Here is a 19,023-nt window from a genome sequence, read left to right on the forward strand (position 1 = left end):
GCAGAATTATAAAATGAGTAATCTCACTTTGCCAAATCAAAATCCAACATGACATGGCAATGATAGTGATCAGGAGATATAACCTAATTTGAATATCATAAGGTTCAGTACAAACACATGGTACTCATCCTCCATCCTCAATTCGATTCAAGTATCAACAAAACTAGTAACCCTATCACATCCAAAGTCCAAAATAGTTAGGAAGGAATGTGATCTTAACTTTCCAACACACTTACCAACATATGTACCATTGCATGATTCAGCTCCATCTTCTAACTTGATCATAGGATTGATAAAATGAGTAGTCTCACCAAGTCTAACTGAAAATCAAGCATGATCCAGTGAGGAGAATGATTTGAAAAGTATGAGATAAAAGAACAGCATTTGTAGATACATGAATATAATCCATCCTTACACTTCCCAAGATAATCATTATAATCAGTAATCTCAAGATGGATATATATGCAAGAACATGGCAAACCCCAGAAGTAAAATTAAGTTGGAGATGATAATGTAAAGCCATCCATATGAGTAACTTGCCTCCAAGTTTGAACTCAGGCAAAGCAGAAACTTTACAAACTTTGAAGGATTTGATGCAAGCACAAACATATTATTTGGTGTGCTATTCAATAACGTTTTTAATGACAACCTCATTATTATCAACTAAGTCATCTCTCAAAGCATAAATGAAATGAATATCATCATCCTGTACGATTACACACTGTGAAGGGTTTCCTGCAATCATAAACATACATTCTGGAGAGATATACATAACTATGCATATGTTAGTAGGAGAGATGGCCAGAGAGCTATTTAATAATGTTTTTAGTGGCAAACTTGTTATTAAAAACTAAGTCGTCTCTCCAAGATATATCATAAGCCACTATGGTTTAGCAAAGCTAATGATCACAAACAAGCTCAGATCTGGTGTTCAAACATGTATTTAGATGAATGATTTGGCCCTATCTCTGGAACTAAGTAATGAACTATATTAAATTTCTCACAAAAGCCGATTCAAAATCAGTATGATTTACCTTAACACTTAAAATCATGTAAGTGTATACAGCCATAGATGAAGACATATTTAATGAATTCTTTCTCACTGACATGTAGTGACAAAAATTTTATAAAATCTAGCAAGCCAGGGAAAAGACACTAAAACTTGGGATGCACATAAAAAAAATGTTAATAGGGATGATAGTGACTGGTTATGTATTGATCTGGGTGGGCTGACATAAGAGCTAGAAATAAATGGAAGAATACATGTTAATATGCATGATGGTGATTGGTTATACACTAAACTAAGAGAGTAGGTGTAAGAGCTCAGGATGACAGGATGACTATGAGCTTACATGTTAATAAGCATGATAGTGACTGGTTACATAGTGGGCTGGTTGAGAAGGAATAAGAATTCATCATCAATGCTATACACGTACAAAAAAAAAATATATGTTAATACGCATTATGCTAACCGGTTATGGACTGGATTCAGATATTACACACTGGATTCCGATTATTGATCAGATCTTCACTTTTGCTTAATGGCATTTTCTTTTGTGTACATGATGTACATGAATCATATTCAACATAAAAAAAAATTGCACATATCTATGTTTCAGTCTTTACCATCTTAAAAATAGCAATACGGCTAATAAACTCTCCACATACATCCAGAAAAGAGGGAAATAAAACTGCCTTCCCAAGTCCAAAATTGTCTATAAAACAACAAATAGGCATAATATACTGTTTATAATACAAGAAACCCATTCCTTCCTACATCTTCACATTCTCCTGCCCCTTACCTCCATAATCACTCTTAAGTATGTGACAGAGTGTAAGAAAGTAAACTAGATTGATATGGGTAAAACTGAAAGTGGGTGGAGAGAGGTGGGTGATTATTGGTGCATATGCACCTGGGCATGAGAAAAAAATCATGAGGCAAGTGTTTTGGAAGCAGTGAGTGAGTGTGTTAGTAGCTTTGATGCATGAGACCGGGTTATAGTGATGGATAATCTGAATGCAAAAGTGAGTAATGTGGCAGTTGAGGGAATAATTGGTGTACATGGGGTGTTCAGTGTTGTAAATCGAAATGGTAAAGAGCTTGTAGATTTGTGTGCTGAAAAAGGACTGGTGATTGGGAATACTTGGTTTAAAAAGAGAGATATACATAAGTATACATATGTTAGTAGGAGAGATGGCCAGAGAGCATTATTGGATTACGTGTTAATTGATAGGCGCATGAAAGATAGACCTTTGGATGTTAATGTGCTGAGAGGTGCAACTGGAGGGATGTCTGATCATTATCTTGTGGAAGCAAAGGTGAAGATTTGTAGAGGTTTTCAGAAGAGAGAATGTTGGAATGAAGAGAGTGGTGAGAGTAAGTGAGCTTGGGAAGGAGACTTGTGTGAGGAAGTACCAGGAGAGACTGAGTACAGAATGGAAAAAGGTGAGAACAAAGGACATAAGGGGGGTGGGGGAGGAATGGGATGTATTTAGAGAAGCAGTGATGGCTTGCGCAAAAGATGCTCGTGGCATGAGAAGCGTGGGATGTGGGCAGATCAGAAAGGGTAGTGAGTGGTGGGATGAAGAAGTAAGATTATTACTAAAAGAGAAGAGAGGCATTTGGACGATTTTTGCACGGAAATAATGCAAATGACTTGGAGATGTATAAAAGAAAGAAGCAGGAGGTCAAGAGAAAGAAGCAAGAGGTGAAAAAGAGGGCAAATGAGAGTTGGGATGAGAGTATCATTAAATTTCAGGGAGAATAAAAAGATGTTTTGGAAGAAGGTAAAGTGCACAAGACAAGGGAACAAATGGGAACATCAGTGAAGGTGGCAAACGGGGAGGTGATAACAAGTAGTGGTGATGTGAGAAGGAGATGGAGTGAGTATTTTGAAGGTTTGTTGAATGCGTTTGATGATAAGAGTGGCAGATATAGAGTGTTTTGGTCGAGGTGGTGTGCAAAGTGAGAGGGTTAGGGAGAATGATTTGGTAAACAGAGAAGAGGTAGTAAAAGCTTTGTGGAAGATGAAAGCCAGCAAGGCAGCAGGTTTGGATGGTAGTGCAGTGGAATTTATTAAAGAAAAAAAAGGGGGTGACTGTATTGTGGACTGGCTGGTAAGGATATTCAATGTATGTATGACTCACAGTAAGGTGCATGAGGATTGGCAGAAAACTTGCATAGTGCCAGTGTACAAAGGCAAAGGGGATAAAAGTGAGTGCTCAAATTACAGAGGTATAAGTTTGTTGAGTATTCCTGGGAAATCATATGGGAGGGTAATGATTGAGAGGGTGAAGGAATATACAGAGCATCAGATTGGGGAAGCGCAGTGTGGTTTCAGAAGTGGTAAAGGATGTGTGGATCAAGTGTTTGCTTTGAAGAATGTATGTGAGAAATACTTAGAAAGCAAATGGACTTGTATGTAGCATTTATGGATCTGGAGAAGGCATATGATGAAGTTGACAGAGATGCTCTGTAGAAGGTATTAAGAATATGTGGTATGGGAGGCAAGTTGTTAGAAGCAGTGAAAGTTTTTATCGAGGATGTAAGGCATGTGTAAGAGTTGGAAGAGAGGAAAGTGACTGGTTCTCAGTGAATGTTAGTTTGTGGCAGGGGTGTGTGATGTCTCCATGGTTGTTTAATTTGTTTATGGATGGAATTGTTAGGGAGGTGAATGCAAGAGTTTTGGAAAGAGGGGCAAGTATACAGTCTGTTGTGGATGAGAGAGCTTGGGAAGTGAGTCAGTTGTTGTTCGATGATGATACAGCGCTGGTGGCTGATTCGGGTGAGAAACTGCAGAAGTTGGTGACTGAGTTTGGTAAAGTGTGTGAAAGAAGGAAGCTGAGAGGAAATGCGAATAAGAGCAAGGTTATTAGGTACAGTAGGGCTGAGGGACAAGTCAACTGGGAGGTAAGTTTGAATGGAGAAAAACTGAAGGAAGTGAAGTGTTTTAGATATCTGGGAGTTGATTTGGTAGCGGATGGAACCATGGAAGCAGAAGTAAATCATAGGGTAGGGGAGGGGGCGAAGGTCCTGAGAGCGTTGAAAAATGTGTGGAAGCTGAGAACGTTATCTTGGAAAGCAAAAATGGGTATGTTTGAAGGAATAGTGGTTCCAACAATGTTATATGGTTGTGAGGCGTGAGCTACAGATAGAGTTGTGCGGAGGAGGGTGGATGTGCTGGAAATGAGATGTTTGAGGACAATATGTGGTGTGAGGTGGTTTGATCGAGTAAGTAATGAAAGGGTACGAGAGAAGTGTGGTAATTAAAAAGAGTGTGGTTGAGAGAGCAGAAGAGGGTGTTTTGAAATGGTTTGGTCACATGGACAGAATAAGTGCGGAAAGACTGACAAAGGGGAGATGCAGGAGACCAAATTGGAGGTGGAAAGATGGAGTGAAAAAGATTTTGAGTGATCGGGCCTGAACATGCAGGAGGGTGAAAGGCATGCAAGGAATAGAGTGAATTGGAATGGTGTGGCATACCGGGGTCAACATGCTGTCAATTGATTGAACCAGGGCATGTGAAGCGTCTGGGGTAAACCATGGAAAGTTTTGTGGGGCCTGGATGTGGAAAGGGAGCTGTGGTTTGGGTGCATTATACATGATAGCTAGAGACAGTGTGAATGAATGTGGCCTTTGCTGTCTTCTCCTAGCGCTAAGTCATGCACATGCTGGGGGGTGGGGGTTGTCATTTCATGTGTGGCGGGGTGGCGACGGGAATGAATAAAGGGCAGACAATATGAATTATGTACATGTGTATATATGTATATGTCTGTGTGTATATATATGTATACGTTGAGATGTATAGGTATGTATATGTGCGTGTGTGGATGTGTATGTATATACATGTGTATGTGGGTGGGTTGGGCCATTCTTTCGTCTGTTTCCTTGCGCTACCTCGCTAACACGGGAGACAGCGACAAAGTAAATAAAATAAAATAAAAAAATAAATATCATACTTCCACATTCATTAACTTCAGCCACAAGAAAACTACTCATGTGTCAACTAACACATCAGTTAATCAAATATTCTAAGCACAGACCTGGGATATAAGAAAAAGACATCCTATTGATAGTTTCTTCAGATAATATTTCCAATAATATGCTCAAGAACAAAACACAAATGTTGACCCTTTCACTAGCCAAAGACACATGCTAAGTCATGATGACATGACCATCACATTACCCAGAACACCTTGTGCTGACAACTCAATCCCAAAAAAGAACACCTTGTGCTGCATGAGGAACATGTCCAGAAAAGCTTACATAATGCATTATCTCTTAACATTTAAAAAAAAATCTAACTTGCCAAATAGGTTACCTACTTCCCTGAACAAAAAAAATCATGAAATTATGCATGTTTTAACCAGTAATAGAAAATTATACATTGTACAACTATTTCTTTAGCTAAATTTCCAGGAGAGCCACAAAATCATTTCATATCTAAATGCAAAACAGTTTATTAATTCCTTAAAAAAAGGAAAAGTATTCTATCTCATACAAAAGACTAAATATAAAACATTATGTCTGTCACTGCTGTATGCCTGCCTGTCTTTAAATATTACATAATTCACTAGGAAAAAGCAAAACAGTGTTCTCTACCTTCATACTAAAACCAAAAACTTAAAAAAAACACTGTCTCTCTGCCTTTACGCATCCGAAACATATCCTGAAACTCTCATTTAATCTTGTAAGGCTGAGTGAAACTCCAAGTTGATGTCTGATGCCTTAAAAACCCAAAAGTTTAAAATGAAGCACAAAAACTCAAATTTTCACTAATGAGCATACATAATGGGTTAACAAACAGAAGAAATATTGCATGACTCATCTTGTTTCTATGGTAAGCAATCTGGTGAGCTTTGTTCGACATGCCAGAACATGAAGTTTATTACCAAACTCACTTCTATATTCCATATAAAGCATGGAGTAGCTATGATACAGGAAATTGTATAATTACAATGATGCAATGTAGTATATAAAGTAAGAGTTAGATGTGGTTCTCTGACCTTCCTCTGGCTTCATATTCTGGTAGTGCTGGGGCTGGAGGGCCCATGATGCCCACTGTGGTGCACCCGACCACATCCTGAAGGTTCAGCCTCCCAACCTGGTTAATGAAAAATTAAATGACCAATTAATACATAACAGTACAATTGTACACTCAACTGAGAAACCACTACAAAGCACATCCACTAGCAAAGGGAAAAATAGGGTGTTGGCCCATCCTTACAGGCCTTGGTAATCATCAAATTTCTTAGTGCCACTTCATTGGAGCATCTATTGACTTTCCGATAGAAGTAAACATCTTGCAATCAAACAGAATATATATAAACTGGAGGAAGTGAAGTGTTTTAGATATCTGGGAGTGGACTTAGCAGCAGATGGAACCATGGAAGTGGAAGTGTCAAGGGGGGGGGAGAGGGTGTAGATGATGGGAGCGATGAAGAATGTGTGGAAGGAGAGAACATTATCTTGGAGCTAAAATGGGTAAATGTGAAGGAATAGTACTTCCAACAGTGTTATATGGTTGCGAGGCATGGGATGTAGATAGGTTTGTACGGAGAAGGGTGGAAGTGCTGGAAATTAAACATTTGAGGACAATATGTGGTGTGAGGTGGTTTGATTAAGTAATGAAAGGGTAAGAGAGATGTGTGGAAATAAAAAGAAAGTGGTTGAGAGAGCAGAAGAGGGTGTGTTGAAATGGTTTGGACATATGGAGAGAATGAGTGAGAAAAGGTTGACAAAGAGGATATATGTGTCAGAGGTGAAGGGAAAAAGGAAAAGCGGGATACCAAATTAGAGGTGGAAGAATGGAGTGAAAAAGATTTTGAGTGATTGTGGCCTGAACATACAGGAGGGTGTGAGGCATGCAAGGAATATTGTGAATTGGAATGATATGTGCTGTCAATGGTATGAGCCAAGGCATATAAAGAGTCTGGGGTAAACCATGGTAAGGTGTGTGAGGCCTGGATGTGGATAGGAAGCTGTGGTTTCGGTGTATTACACATCACAGATAGAGATTGAGTGTGAACAAATGTGGCCTTTTTTGTCAGTTTTCGCTGGAGGGTGAAAGGCGTGCAAGGAATAGAGTGAATTAGAATGATGTGGTATACCGGGGTCAACGTGCTGTCAATGGATTGAACCAGGGCATGTGAAGCGTCGGGTAAACCATGAAAAGTTTTGAGGGGCCTGGATATGGAAAGGGAGCTATGGTTTCGGTGCATTATACATGGCAGCTAGAGATTGAGTGTGAACAAATGTGGCCCTTGTTGTTTTCTCCTAGCGCTACCTCGCGAATGTGCCATGGAAGGGGGGGTTGTCATTTCATGTGTGGCGGGGTGGCGACGGGATGAATAAATGAAGCAAGTATGAATTATATACATGTGTATATATGTATATGTCTGTGTATCTATTCATATGTATACATTGAAATGTATAGGTATGTATATGTGCGTGTGTGGACGTGTATGTAAATACATGTGTATGTGGATGGGTTGAGCCATTCTTTCATCTGTTTCCTTGTGCTACTTCGCTAACATGGGAGACAGCGACAAAGTATAATAAATAAACATAAATATATATATTGAAAGGGATCATAATTTTGCACGTGATCAAGTGTATTCCTACGAGTCCACCGGGAAAATGAAACACGATATGTTCCCAAGTGCATTTTCGTTTAATAATCATATCATCAGGGGAGACACAAGAAAGAAATAAAAGTCAGTCAATTTCTACAAGGCACTTTATAGATGCATCCAGGAGAATTTTCTGGCGAGTTCCTGATTAAGATATTCTTTATAGTATCATTGTTGCTGAAGGCAACATTTACATTAAAGGATTTAAGCAACATGTGAAGTAAAATTATCATTAAAAGGAAGAACTAAAAGATTCTTGGTGTCAATGGGAGGTTTGGGTTCAACTCTATTAAATGATTTCTTTGCTAATTTAAGGGATTTTCAATGAAAGATATAGGGTACTTTAACTTCGATCCAATAGAATATATCTTCTCAAACTCATCATCAATAAACATATGGGGTAAACCATGGAAAGGTTTGTAGGGCCTGGATGTGGATCGGTAGCTGTGGTTTTGGTGCATGACAGATAGAGAATGAACGTTGTCAAACATTTCATTTCCAACACATCAAACATCCTCCATACAACCCTATCTGTAGCAAATGCCTAGCAACCATGTAATATTGTTGAAACTACTATTCCTTCAAACAGGCCCATTTTTGGTCTCTGAGATAACGTTCTCTCCTACCACACATTCTTTATCGCTCCCTACCCTGTGACTCACCACTTCAAGGACAAGGGCAAAAAATTTGCAGCCTGCAAGGAATGATCACCACAGAATAAGAGGGCCACCTTATCCACAGAAGGCCAAGAGGATACAGGAAGAGCCCAAGAGGGAACAGGTGAGGAATCAACTACATAGACTGAGTTTTAGGAATGTAAATACAAGGAAAACCCCCATCAGCAACACAGAGAGACCAGAATGGTTTCATGATGGTAATATCAATGTACACAAACAGGAAAAGGTCAATACAGTCTGAAAGGGCCATCCTGGTCACGGAAGGTCAAGAAGATACAGGAAGAGCCTTAAATAGAATAAGTGAGGAGGAATCAAATGCATGCAGTGCTAGATGTGTAAACACATGGAACACTTCAACACCACAGAAAAGTCAGAATTGTTTGGTGAAGGTAATGAATACAAATGCTGATGAATTACTAACCGAACAGTAGAGATCTAGAACTTATGGCCAGTATTTTTCAAAACACACCTGATATTGTTAGTTGTTAAAATAAAGCTTAATGAAGTAATAAGATCTTAACTTTTCTGTCCATATAGGCATAAGACCAATATCTACAGAAAAAAAAAGACAGCAGGGGGTGTATTGGCCCCTCTGAAGAGAAAACCTTAGGTTTCAGGATATAGTTGTAAATGGCCCATTAAGACAATACCTACTAAAACATGTAGATGTGGGAAAGAAATGCACAGTGATACTAATATCATATATTGCCCCAAAGAACTTTAAAAATCGAGAACAACTGTGCTATGAGAGCAATGGAGGGGAACTTAGGATGGTGTATGAAATGTAAAACAAACTCTTTTCAAAGTTCTTCTTACAGTATGTACAGTAAAATTTCTTACACCATAATGTCAGTGAACAACCTGACCTGAAAGGATCTGATACATAGTCATTGCATCCTACCGTCACTCAGAAACTGCAGAGATATTGAGAATATCATATTTGTTACACCAGTCGGAAAAAGTCATCATGTGCTGTTCATACCTGTCAAGCAGGAGGAAGTTTAAAAAGCAGAGATGAAACAAGACAAGGCTTATAAGCATGGAAACCGTACACAAAACAACCAATTTTTATGACAAAATAATTGAGTATTGAAGTTTACTAGCCTGGAACCTGAGTGATGAGGTTAAAGGCTCAGTGTAATTTACAATGAAGCAGGACTGCAGGTGCCTCCAGCGAAGGAAGAGTGATTCATTAATAAATGTCAATGAAAAAAAGCTGTGGCAAAGGTAAACACGACACTCCAGATTCCCAGCATTTGCAGTATGAAAGTGAGCTCTCTTCCAAATCCACATTGTTTGTGGTTCCCCTAATCTTCATCTTTACGACTTCTAATTTTGCACTTGTACACATATAAACAAATAACCATTCACATATAAATTTATTTCAAATTCATAAAACCTAATATAATTTTCACTGTTAATCACCTTTCTCAACTCTCTTATGCGTACGACAAAAAAGAATAATCTAATTGTATACTTTTCCCTTGTCAATATACAATAACCATCACAAATACTTGTTACTTCCTCTGCCAGAGGTTACCTAAATCGTCTCATGGACGGCCACAGTCGATACCAACACAAATACCGCCCTAAGGGTAATGATATAGCCACACTAAGTCTACCACCCACCCAGGCCACACATATAACACACCATCTCTTCGCTTGCTTCCATGACTATTACTGCAACAACGGGTACTAAATAATGTTACCTTATCACATAACAAAACCCACCTATCTTAACATATGACCTTTGCTAGGAATGGTGGCACAGGTCACGAAACTTAATGACAAACGAGTTCTGGCTGGCTAGGCGGCAGGAACCACAGCTCGCAGAATCACACACACACACACAACAAACCCCTGTAACACTACACTCGCCCTCCCCACACACCAACTACTCACGAAAGCCTCACTTCCATTATAAGTACCTAAAAACCAATATATATGTTTGCCCGGTCAGTCCCAAAGGTAAAAGTATAAAATGAAGGGAAAGGCAAGCAAAGTTAAATACCTATACACACCACAACTGCACAATGGCGACTGGTTGAGGCTGCCCTTCGACGGCTGCACCGCAGGTGGCGCGCGCGTCCCGCCACCTTATGAACATAAGAACATCAATAACAACAACTTCATGTTCTTAATGCAGAGTTCTATCTTTGTTTCTCTACAATATGTTTAATATTAGATTCTCTTAAGTAATTATTTTTTCTTTCGTTTGTCACAACAAATCATTATTATTTAATGTTTGTATTTGATGTGTACATGTGCAGGTTCATGGTAATATGCATTAGCATAAATAGAGATACCCATATTTTTGGATAGAAAGACACTGAGTATATATATATATATATATATATATATATATATATATATATATATATATATATATATATATATATATATATATATATTTTTTTTTTCATACTATTCGCCATTTCCCGCGATAGCGAGGTAGCGTTAAGAACAGAGGACTGGGCCGTTGAGGGAATATCCTCACCTGGCCCCCTTCTCTGTCCCTTTTTTTGGAAAAAGAAAAAAAAAAGAGAGGGGAGGATTTCCAGCCCCCCGCTCCCTCCCCTTTTAGTCGCCTTCTACGACACGCAGGGAATACGTGGGAAGTATTCTTTCTCCCCTATCCCCAGGGATAATTTATATATATATATATATATATATATATATATATATATATATATATATATATATATATATATATATTTTTTTTTTTTTTGTTTTTGTTCTTTTTTTATACTATTCGCCATTTCCCGCGTTTGCGAGGTAGCGTTAAGAACAGAGGACTGGGCCTTAGAGGGAAAATCCTCACCTGGCCCCCTTCTCTGTTCCTTCTTTTGGAAAATTAAAAAAAAAAAGAGAGGGGAGGATTTCCAGCCACCCGCTCCCTCCCCTTTTAGTCGCCTTCTACGACATGCAGGGAATACGTGGGAAGTATTCTTTCTCCCCTATCCCCAGGGATATATATATATATATATATATATATATATATATATATATATATATATATATATACACACACACACACACACACACTTATACTTGCTTGCCTTCATCCATTCTGTCGCTATTCCGTCCCATGGAAAACAGCATCTCTCTCTCTCTCTCTCTCTCTCTCTCTCTCTCTCTCTCTCTCTCTCTCTCTATATATATATATATATATATATATATATATATATATATATATATATATATATATATATACAAAAGCACCACAATGGAAAGGAAACACAAAAATGCAAAGCGCTTTCGTGTATTAACTCATCTTCAGAGGACTAGTTAATTGTGAAATAGACACAGTGCAGATTATGTATACGGAACAGGAGGAAACATGGAACGGGGTCAAGTAACCTTGTACTAACTGAGAGTCGAGGCAAGAGCGAGGTCCTATGTGACCAATCCTCATCCTAACCTTGACCTGACAACTCCTGGATGACCTCACTTAAGTAACACCGGAGTTGTGAGGTTATGCAAATACTGTGAACATCTTCCTGATGTAGACACCTGTTAACTTCAGCAAGGTTTTAGAATCCATCATGAGACACGATTAAAGCGCTCTTGAAATACGCGGATATCTTGTAATCATTAACATGATTTCGAGTATCTCTTATAATGACAAGACAAGAATCAACCAAGTGAGATCCAAATTATGCGAACGCCCTGACATCATGTTATGCGAACGCCCCCATTATGTTATGCGAACGCCCGACGTCATGTTATGCGAACGCCACGACATCATGTTATGCGAACGCCCCGACATCATGTTATGTGAACGCCCGTCATCATGTTATGCGAACGCCCCCATTATGTTGTGCGAACGCCCATCATGTTATGTGAACGCCCCCATTATGTTATGTGAACGCCCCGACATCATGTTATGCGAACGCCTGACATCATGTTATGCGAACGCCCGACATCATGTTGTGCATGTACTCAGATTTCAGAAGAGCTTTTCCAAGTCCGTAGATTGATATATAAACCCAATAAAGTTGTGTATTAACAAGAAAACTTGCCTGTAGGGTCTAGAAATGCCCACTTTCTTATATTTATGCATTTCAATGAATGTCACTCAGTAGAGTAACGTTTAAATCCTCCTATATCAAGTGTTGTAAATATGGTGTTGGGTTAGTTCACATGGCTGCTCGAAGCCCGGGTCTGAGGCCAGGGAGGGTGGGCCAGGTTCCTGTACCTCCACACACACACATCTGAACTCACTGTTTACATTGTCAACCATATACATCATGGCCCTGTGAAGTCCTGTTCTTGTTCATAATAAAATCTTAATAATAATAATGGAATCCACAAGACATCTGATGCACTAAATTAGGCAAGTTACCTATTTATTTATTTATAAATATGGTTACATTACGTTACATATGTAATTTAAATAACAGTTTCCTCTTACCTCCTAAGTTACCACTGTAGGTTTATTTAGTGTCCAGGTTTCAGTGTGAAGAATGAAAATTGAAGCTCCATAATGTTATGTCGCTTAACTGAAGCCATCGAGAAAACTGGCGTCTGTATTATAAAAGTTGATCAAACTGGCTCTAAATATTGGGTGAATTTGTTCTAAAATATTATAGCGAAGTGAATATGATAGCTAGAGAATGATTGGGAACATTATTTATTACTGAGTAACATTAGCCCCTAATTGCATTGTGAATTTAGAAGCTTGCCACCATGTGAGTAAAGGAACGGTTTACATATATTTGGTATTATGAAATGAAATATGTGTAAAAGTTGACTTTGTCAGAAATAAGGAATTTATTAAAAGACAGACTTGTGGTTCAGCTTTAGTATCTTCATGACACCCCTTTGAATTTGTTGCTTTGCTTAAAAGTAATGAATTATATGTGGGAGTTTTTCATCAGCACTAGTTTATTCATTCTTTTGATAATGCATAACTTGATATTGATAGAGCTATGAGGGAGAAAGATAATGTGAAGTTAAGAAATGGTATAAAATGCAAAATCTGGTGAAATATTTACAATACAACTCCCATTTTGGGCCATGAAGATTCAATGTGTAGTCTAATATTAGCTGATTTCTTGTTTCACAGGACAAACACCATCAAAAGCTGGCACCATGCTTGATGCATCATTAAGTTGAAGAGGAAGACAGGCACACAGGTGACCCCCATCAGCGTTCTGCGAAAACGTAAGAATAATTGACATCTCTGTGGAGATATTTTGATACCTTTCAGATGGATTTTGACACATTTAGGTTGTGATGTCTTCATGTCTGATACAGATACATTATTTTAAAAGGAATGGAAGAGGCACACTTGCTATATTTGTAATATGAGGTTTGTAAAGTAGAGAGGATGTTATAGTGATATCAGTTATGTTCATTGATTTAAGAGGTGGAATCATAGAACTGTCAAAGGAAAAAGGAACATCATGAGGAATTTTGATAGAGAGATGGGCAGCAACTGGGACCTTGAGGTATTAAACTTAACTAGGTATTGTTTACCTCACTGAGATTTCTTGTAAAAGTTTATTGAGGAATTTTTTTGAGACGATGCAGGTCAAGTAAGAGAAGAATGAGCAGAATAGTAGGATGTGGATGAATGCAATGTTGAATCTTCACCATATAAGTGCATTTGGTTATTTGCAAAAGAAAGATAATCATCGATAAAAAGGAAAAAAAGCATGTGAGAGAGAACAGAACCTGGAGGGACACAACTGTTCATGGAGAAAGGGGAGAGGCTAATCCATCAACAGCCATGGAGATAGATCAGCTAGAGAGGAAGCTAGATATGAGGGAGCAAAGTGAGAGAGGGAAGGCAGAAAAGTGAAACTAAAGAGATGAAACCCGATGCCACACCCTGTCAAAAGCTTTGAATACGTCAAGGGCAACTACAGAGGATTCCTCAGAATCTTTCAGGGATGGTGAACAGACGTTAGAAAGATAGGAAAGAATATCACTTTAAGTGTCATTATAGGACTTATGTTCCTCAAGGGATGCTCTCCATTCTCCCTAACCTGATTTCTGGTACATCCTGTTACCTTTGCTATCCATGGGATCATGGAAAGGTGCTTCTTTACATTGTGGAAAAAAAAGTTGCTTCAAGCAGATAAATTCTAGTAAAGACCAGAGCAAGTTTAAGGTACAGCAGTGAAGTGAGTGAGTGGTAAGGTTAGAGGAAGATAGGAATATGATGCATTGTTTCCAATTTTTTTAATACATACATATTTTGGGAAAATGAGTAGCAAAATGTGCAAATATTTGTGATGGTGTGTTGCTTATTTTCTATATAATGAAATGACAGACTTAAAAACATGTGGTTGTGTGGAAAAAATATTGATTAATACACTGTCAGCAATGATTTTAGCAGAGATGGAAGACTAGAAGTAGAGATACTAGGGAGAAATTTCAAAAGTAGATATGTTCACCAGTCATTTTTTTAATTCTGTTCCCGTTTATCTGAGGTGAATTTAGCACTTGTAGTCACATTGCTCATGCATATTCTCAGCTTATGGGGACAGAGTCATTCATGCTATCAGAGTGGTTTATAGCATTCACATGTACACACAGTCAGGTGATACTTATGTTTCCATTCACTCCTCAAGCATCACAAACAAAATTGCCTCCACATGTGATCAGCAGTTGGTTCCCAAATATTATTATCCAGAATACCCAGAGCCTTATGTTTAATACCGGATTTTAGTTTGTACTTTTGTCTTCTTCACCATATAATGTCAGTTGCACTGTTGTAAATCTTTACAAGTTTCTTATTTGTCATCCATTCTGCATGGTCATATCAGCATAGGCTTTCATTTATAGTACATGCCCTTTTTTAATGATTTACACTGTACATCTTTCACACATTTTATTCTTTATGCTATTCTATTAATCCCCACTTTACTCTGCAGGTTATTCATACTTTGATCTATCTGAACCATGCCACCTAGAATTTTAAATACATGATATACACATATTACTTGGAATAAGGATAAAAAGTAAGATAGAAGCCATCAGATACACAAAGTTTTGTAGTGATGTAACCCACAGCATTACATGCTTATGCAGGCAAAAACGAATGTAAGCAGTAAAGCTGATTTTCCTGAGAAGCTGGTATAAGGTAAAAACAGTAAACAGAGTAAGGAATGAAATGAGTGGAGGGTGGTAGTTTAGTAAGGGAATAGGTGGTATGGACTTGTCTAAAGATTGGGTATGTAGGAAATTACCAAATGTATTTATGAACGAGGTCAGTGGAAATAGAATTAGAGGAAAAGTGAGGTTGAAGGATGAAGTTTGTGGTCTGTCTTCATGGAAGAATTATATGAAATACTTTGAGATCATGGTGCATGTAAAAGGTTCTACATAAGCATTTCTTCTCTATATTAGGAGGAAACCCATGTTATACAAAGAGATGGATGGGTAAATTAGAAGTGCACCTTCTGTTTGGTTTACTTTTTCATAATATGTATAAAGCTCTCAAAGTCTCCAGCCCTTCTGTTGCCTAATGTTTCCACATTTTCATGTTTGATCTTCACTGATTGAATACCAAGAGGTAGAAATCAGATCATGTTCCTTGCATGTGTGTTTTCTAGTACCCTTTATGTAGCAGAGATGCATGTCTTATGTTGCATTCCTTTGTGATGACATAATGAAGACCTGAAAATACATTTTAACTTAGCTCCTGGTTTATTTGTTTATTACTACTACAGGACCAATTTCTATGAGAGTCCTGGTGCTACTCTAGACCCTTCTAAAGGCCTTTACAGCCTAAGGCTGCACTTCTTTCAGTTGCAAGAAAATTGAAACTCATGAGATTATCCTTGATGAGACTTTAGACATTACAGCATTATCAAAGATGACTTTTTGCTGGTTGTGTAAACTCAAGCAGGTAGAGTCTGATAACACCTCTTTCTTGGTTAAATCATGTATATAGGGATTGATAGCCTATTTTTTCTAATAGGCTGGAATTTATTAACTTAGAAATCAATCAGAGAAGGCAACACACGGACTGCATACCCCTCCTTGCTTGTTGACAACAAATGATTAAAACTGTTCTCTCAGATTTTAAATGTCGTTTCTTTCAGGGATAATTATGGATTGTGAAGTAAAGTGTTTGTTCTCCTGGGATACGCAGTTCAGTGCTGACTCTGCTGAATTTTGTCCTGTTGAATCATATCAAGACTATCTGGCAGTGGGCACTTATCAGCTAGCAGACCCAGAACAAACAGCAGAGACACATGGCCAAGATTTTCATGGGACTGCAGCTGAGGGAGTGAAGTCAAGTTTGGAGACCAGTGATATACCAAAAATAAGACTTGGTCGCTTGTATCTGATGAGGATGACTGAAGAGAAGGATCTTGTGTTAGTACAACAAATTGATATGCCAGCTATTTTGGATATGAAGTGGTGTCATCACAAGATACATGGGAATCCAGCTCTTGCCATTACTAATGCTTCTGGGCAATTACTTTTGTACAAATTAGAAACAATTACTAATGTAAAAGTAAAATTAGAATTTTGGTGCAAGTATGAAATAGATGAGAAAGACACCCTGGCTTTGTCACTTGATTGGTCAACTGGGAAAGCTGAAAATGAAAGTCCATTGGTTGTAATAAGTGATTCCAAAGGAAAAATAAATCTTTTGTGTCTTAGTTATCAAGAAATAAACTTAAGAGAAAGGTTTCTAGCTCATGAATTTGAAGCGTGGATCACAGCTTTTGATTACTGGAATCCAAACATCATATATACTGGAGGTGATGATTGTAAGTTTCGGGGATTTGATGCAAGAGATAGTCCAGCCAGCCCTATGTTCACAAACAAGATACACAATGCGGGAGTGACAAGCATCCATAGTAATGCAAACTCTGAATACCTTTTGGCAAGTGGCAGCTATGATGAAACTGTTAATTTGTGGGACACAAGAAAGTTGAAATTACCATACTCATCTGTAAAGCTTGGTGGTGGGATATGGCGTTTAAAATGGGAGCCACAGGGGAGAAACCTGTTGCTAGCAGCTTGTATGCACAATGGTTACCATGTTACAGATAATTCCACTTCTGAAATGCATATAGTAGCATCTTTCATGGAGCACAAAAGCCTAGCATATGGGGTGGACTGGTGGTCAGGTGCCAATGATTCAACAAGTGTCATTGCTTCTGCATCCTTTTACGACAATTTACTCTGTCTGTGGGAGTTTACAACAAAGTAAATAGTAAATTGTATTTGGTTATACTTGAGTTAATCTTCATTTGTTTCTGTGACATGTAAAATTTGTTTAAAATTGAATAATGAATGGCGTATTATTGTTATCTTTAGTTTGATTATAACCTTTTCATTGTACATTCATCCTGAAATGACATATCTCTATCTCATTATTGAACGGAAAAAAGAAATAGTATATCTTCCTCTGTATAGGTATGGGAGTGTGTTCGTTGGACAGGATAGACCCTGACTGGTAGCGCAGATCCTCCTCATTTACATGAGGATATAATGATTACAGTTTTTCTCTTGGGGTAATTTCTCTTTACATACACTTCAACACATTACTCACTTTATGATTTTTATCTGGCAAGATTGCACACATCCCCTGTGCATCATTTGCATATTTTTTACATAAATATATTTTTCATTCACATTTTTACATATTAACACAATATCTTTAGAAATTCAACTGCATTACAACCCACTCCAGCTGCCTTGCCACATTTCATCTTATGCAAGACTTTCACCATCTCTTCTCTTCACCAACCTAAAACCTACTCTTCATGACTTTCACTTCGCATACCACACTGACCCAAACACCCTATATCTACCATTCTATCATTAGATGCATTTAATATTCCTTCAAAATGTTCACTCCATCTCTACCTTCTACCACTTACCCATTTGCCTCTTTCACCATGTCCCCATTTGTTTTCTTGTTTTTCTATTTAATCCGCCCAAAACATCTTATTCTACCTCAAGTTTACTGGTACACTCTCACTCCAACTCTCAATTGCCCTCTTTTTCAATCCCTGCTGTTTTCTGATACACCTATTCATTTGCTCTCCTTCCCTGTAAGTACTGCCCATATACCCATATTTTTTCTTTCACTAGCAACTTTACTTCATCCCATACCACAATTTGTTGCCTTTTCTAATCTAACCACCTACCTTTTGCATGCCACAGGCACATCTCTCACATCCCAAAACAGTTTCCCCAAATACCTCTAGCTTCATTGACTCACCTTTTTCCATTCTGCACTCAATCTCTCCTGACATTTCACACAATTCTTTTTCCATTCTACACTCAATCTCTCCTGACATTTCTTCACACAAGTCTTTTTCCAAGCTCAATCTCGCATTCTTTTCTCTTTCCTGAAAACCTTTACAAATCTTCACCCTTGTCTCTATCAGGTAATGATCAGACATCCCACCAGCTGCTCCTCTCAGCACATTCATATCCAGAAGTCACTCTTTTGCACGCCCATCAGTTTTCATGTACTCCAATAATGCTTGCTAACCATCTCTCCTACTCGCATATTTATACTTGTATATGTCCCCTTTTTAAACCAGGTATTCCCAGTCATACATTCCTTTTTCAGCACACAACTCTGTTCACCATTTCCATTCACATTACTGAAGACCCCATGCCCCCACAACTGCCTTATGACTAACCTTCACATTTAAATCATCCATCACAGATACCCACTCTCTTGCTGATGCACTCATTCAGCTGGTCCCAAAACAGTTGCCTCTTATGG

General features: G+C 38.2%; 2 protein-coding genes across 9 annotated transcripts in view; one reads left to right on the forward strand and one right to left on the reverse strand.

Annotated features, from left to right (window-relative positions):
• Window positions 1–10,385, reverse strand: part of LOC139764502 (uncharacterized) — a 50,797-nt gene extending 40,412 nt beyond the window's left edge. For 2 of the 7 annotated variants that reach the window (XM_071691120.1, XM_071691118.1), the window contains exons 1-3: window positions 10,321–10,346; window positions 6,007–6,104; window positions 237–320 (exon numbers count right to left, since the gene is read on the reverse strand). In XM_071691120.1, coding sequence (XP_071547221.1) covers window positions 237–320; window positions 6,007–6,082 — 160 coding nt within the window. In that variant the 5' untranslated portion in view covers window positions 6,083–6,104; window positions 10,321–10,346. Of the gene's footprint in view, window positions 1–236; window positions 321–6,006; window positions 6,105–10,320 lie in introns of all 7 variants that reach the window. The other 5 variants (XM_071691117.1, XM_071691119.1, XM_071691121.1 and 2 more) reach the window with 5 other exon arrangements.
• Window positions 10,386–12,446: 2,061 nt separating this feature from the next.
• Window positions 12,447–17,590, forward strand: LOC139764505 (diphthine methyltransferase). Of its 2 annotated transcripts, none has more exons than XM_071691129.1 (3): window positions 12,447–12,645; window positions 13,378–13,475; window positions 16,367–17,590. In XM_071691129.1, exon 3 carries the CDS (start codon window positions 16,375–16,377, stop codon window positions 17,488–17,490), a length of 1,116 nt encoding a protein of 371 aa, XP_071547230.1. In that variant the 5' UTR covers window positions 12,447–12,645; window positions 13,378–13,475; window positions 16,367–16,374; the 3' UTR covers window positions 17,491–17,590. The 2 variants fall into 2 exon arrangements, with proteins under 2 accessions (XP_071547230.1, XP_071547231.1); XM_071691130.1 differs by lacking the exon at window positions 12,447–12,645 and adding an exon at window positions 12,848–13,000.
• Window positions 17,591–19,023: the final 1,433 nt, after the last annotated feature.

Source organism: Panulirus ornatus, chromosome 50 (genome assembly GCF_036320965.1).
Source record: "Panulirus ornatus isolate Po-2019 chromosome 50, ASM3632096v1, whole genome shotgun sequence".
NCBI lineage: Eukaryota > Metazoa > Arthropoda > Malacostraca > Decapoda > Palinuridae > Panulirus > Panulirus ornatus.

Excerpts from the sequence above, each read along its gene's own strand:
- LOC139764505 (XM_071691129.1), top strand. The coding sequence starts at position 16,375 with ATGGATTGTGAAGTAAAGTGTTTGTTCTCCTGGGATACGCAGTTCAGT.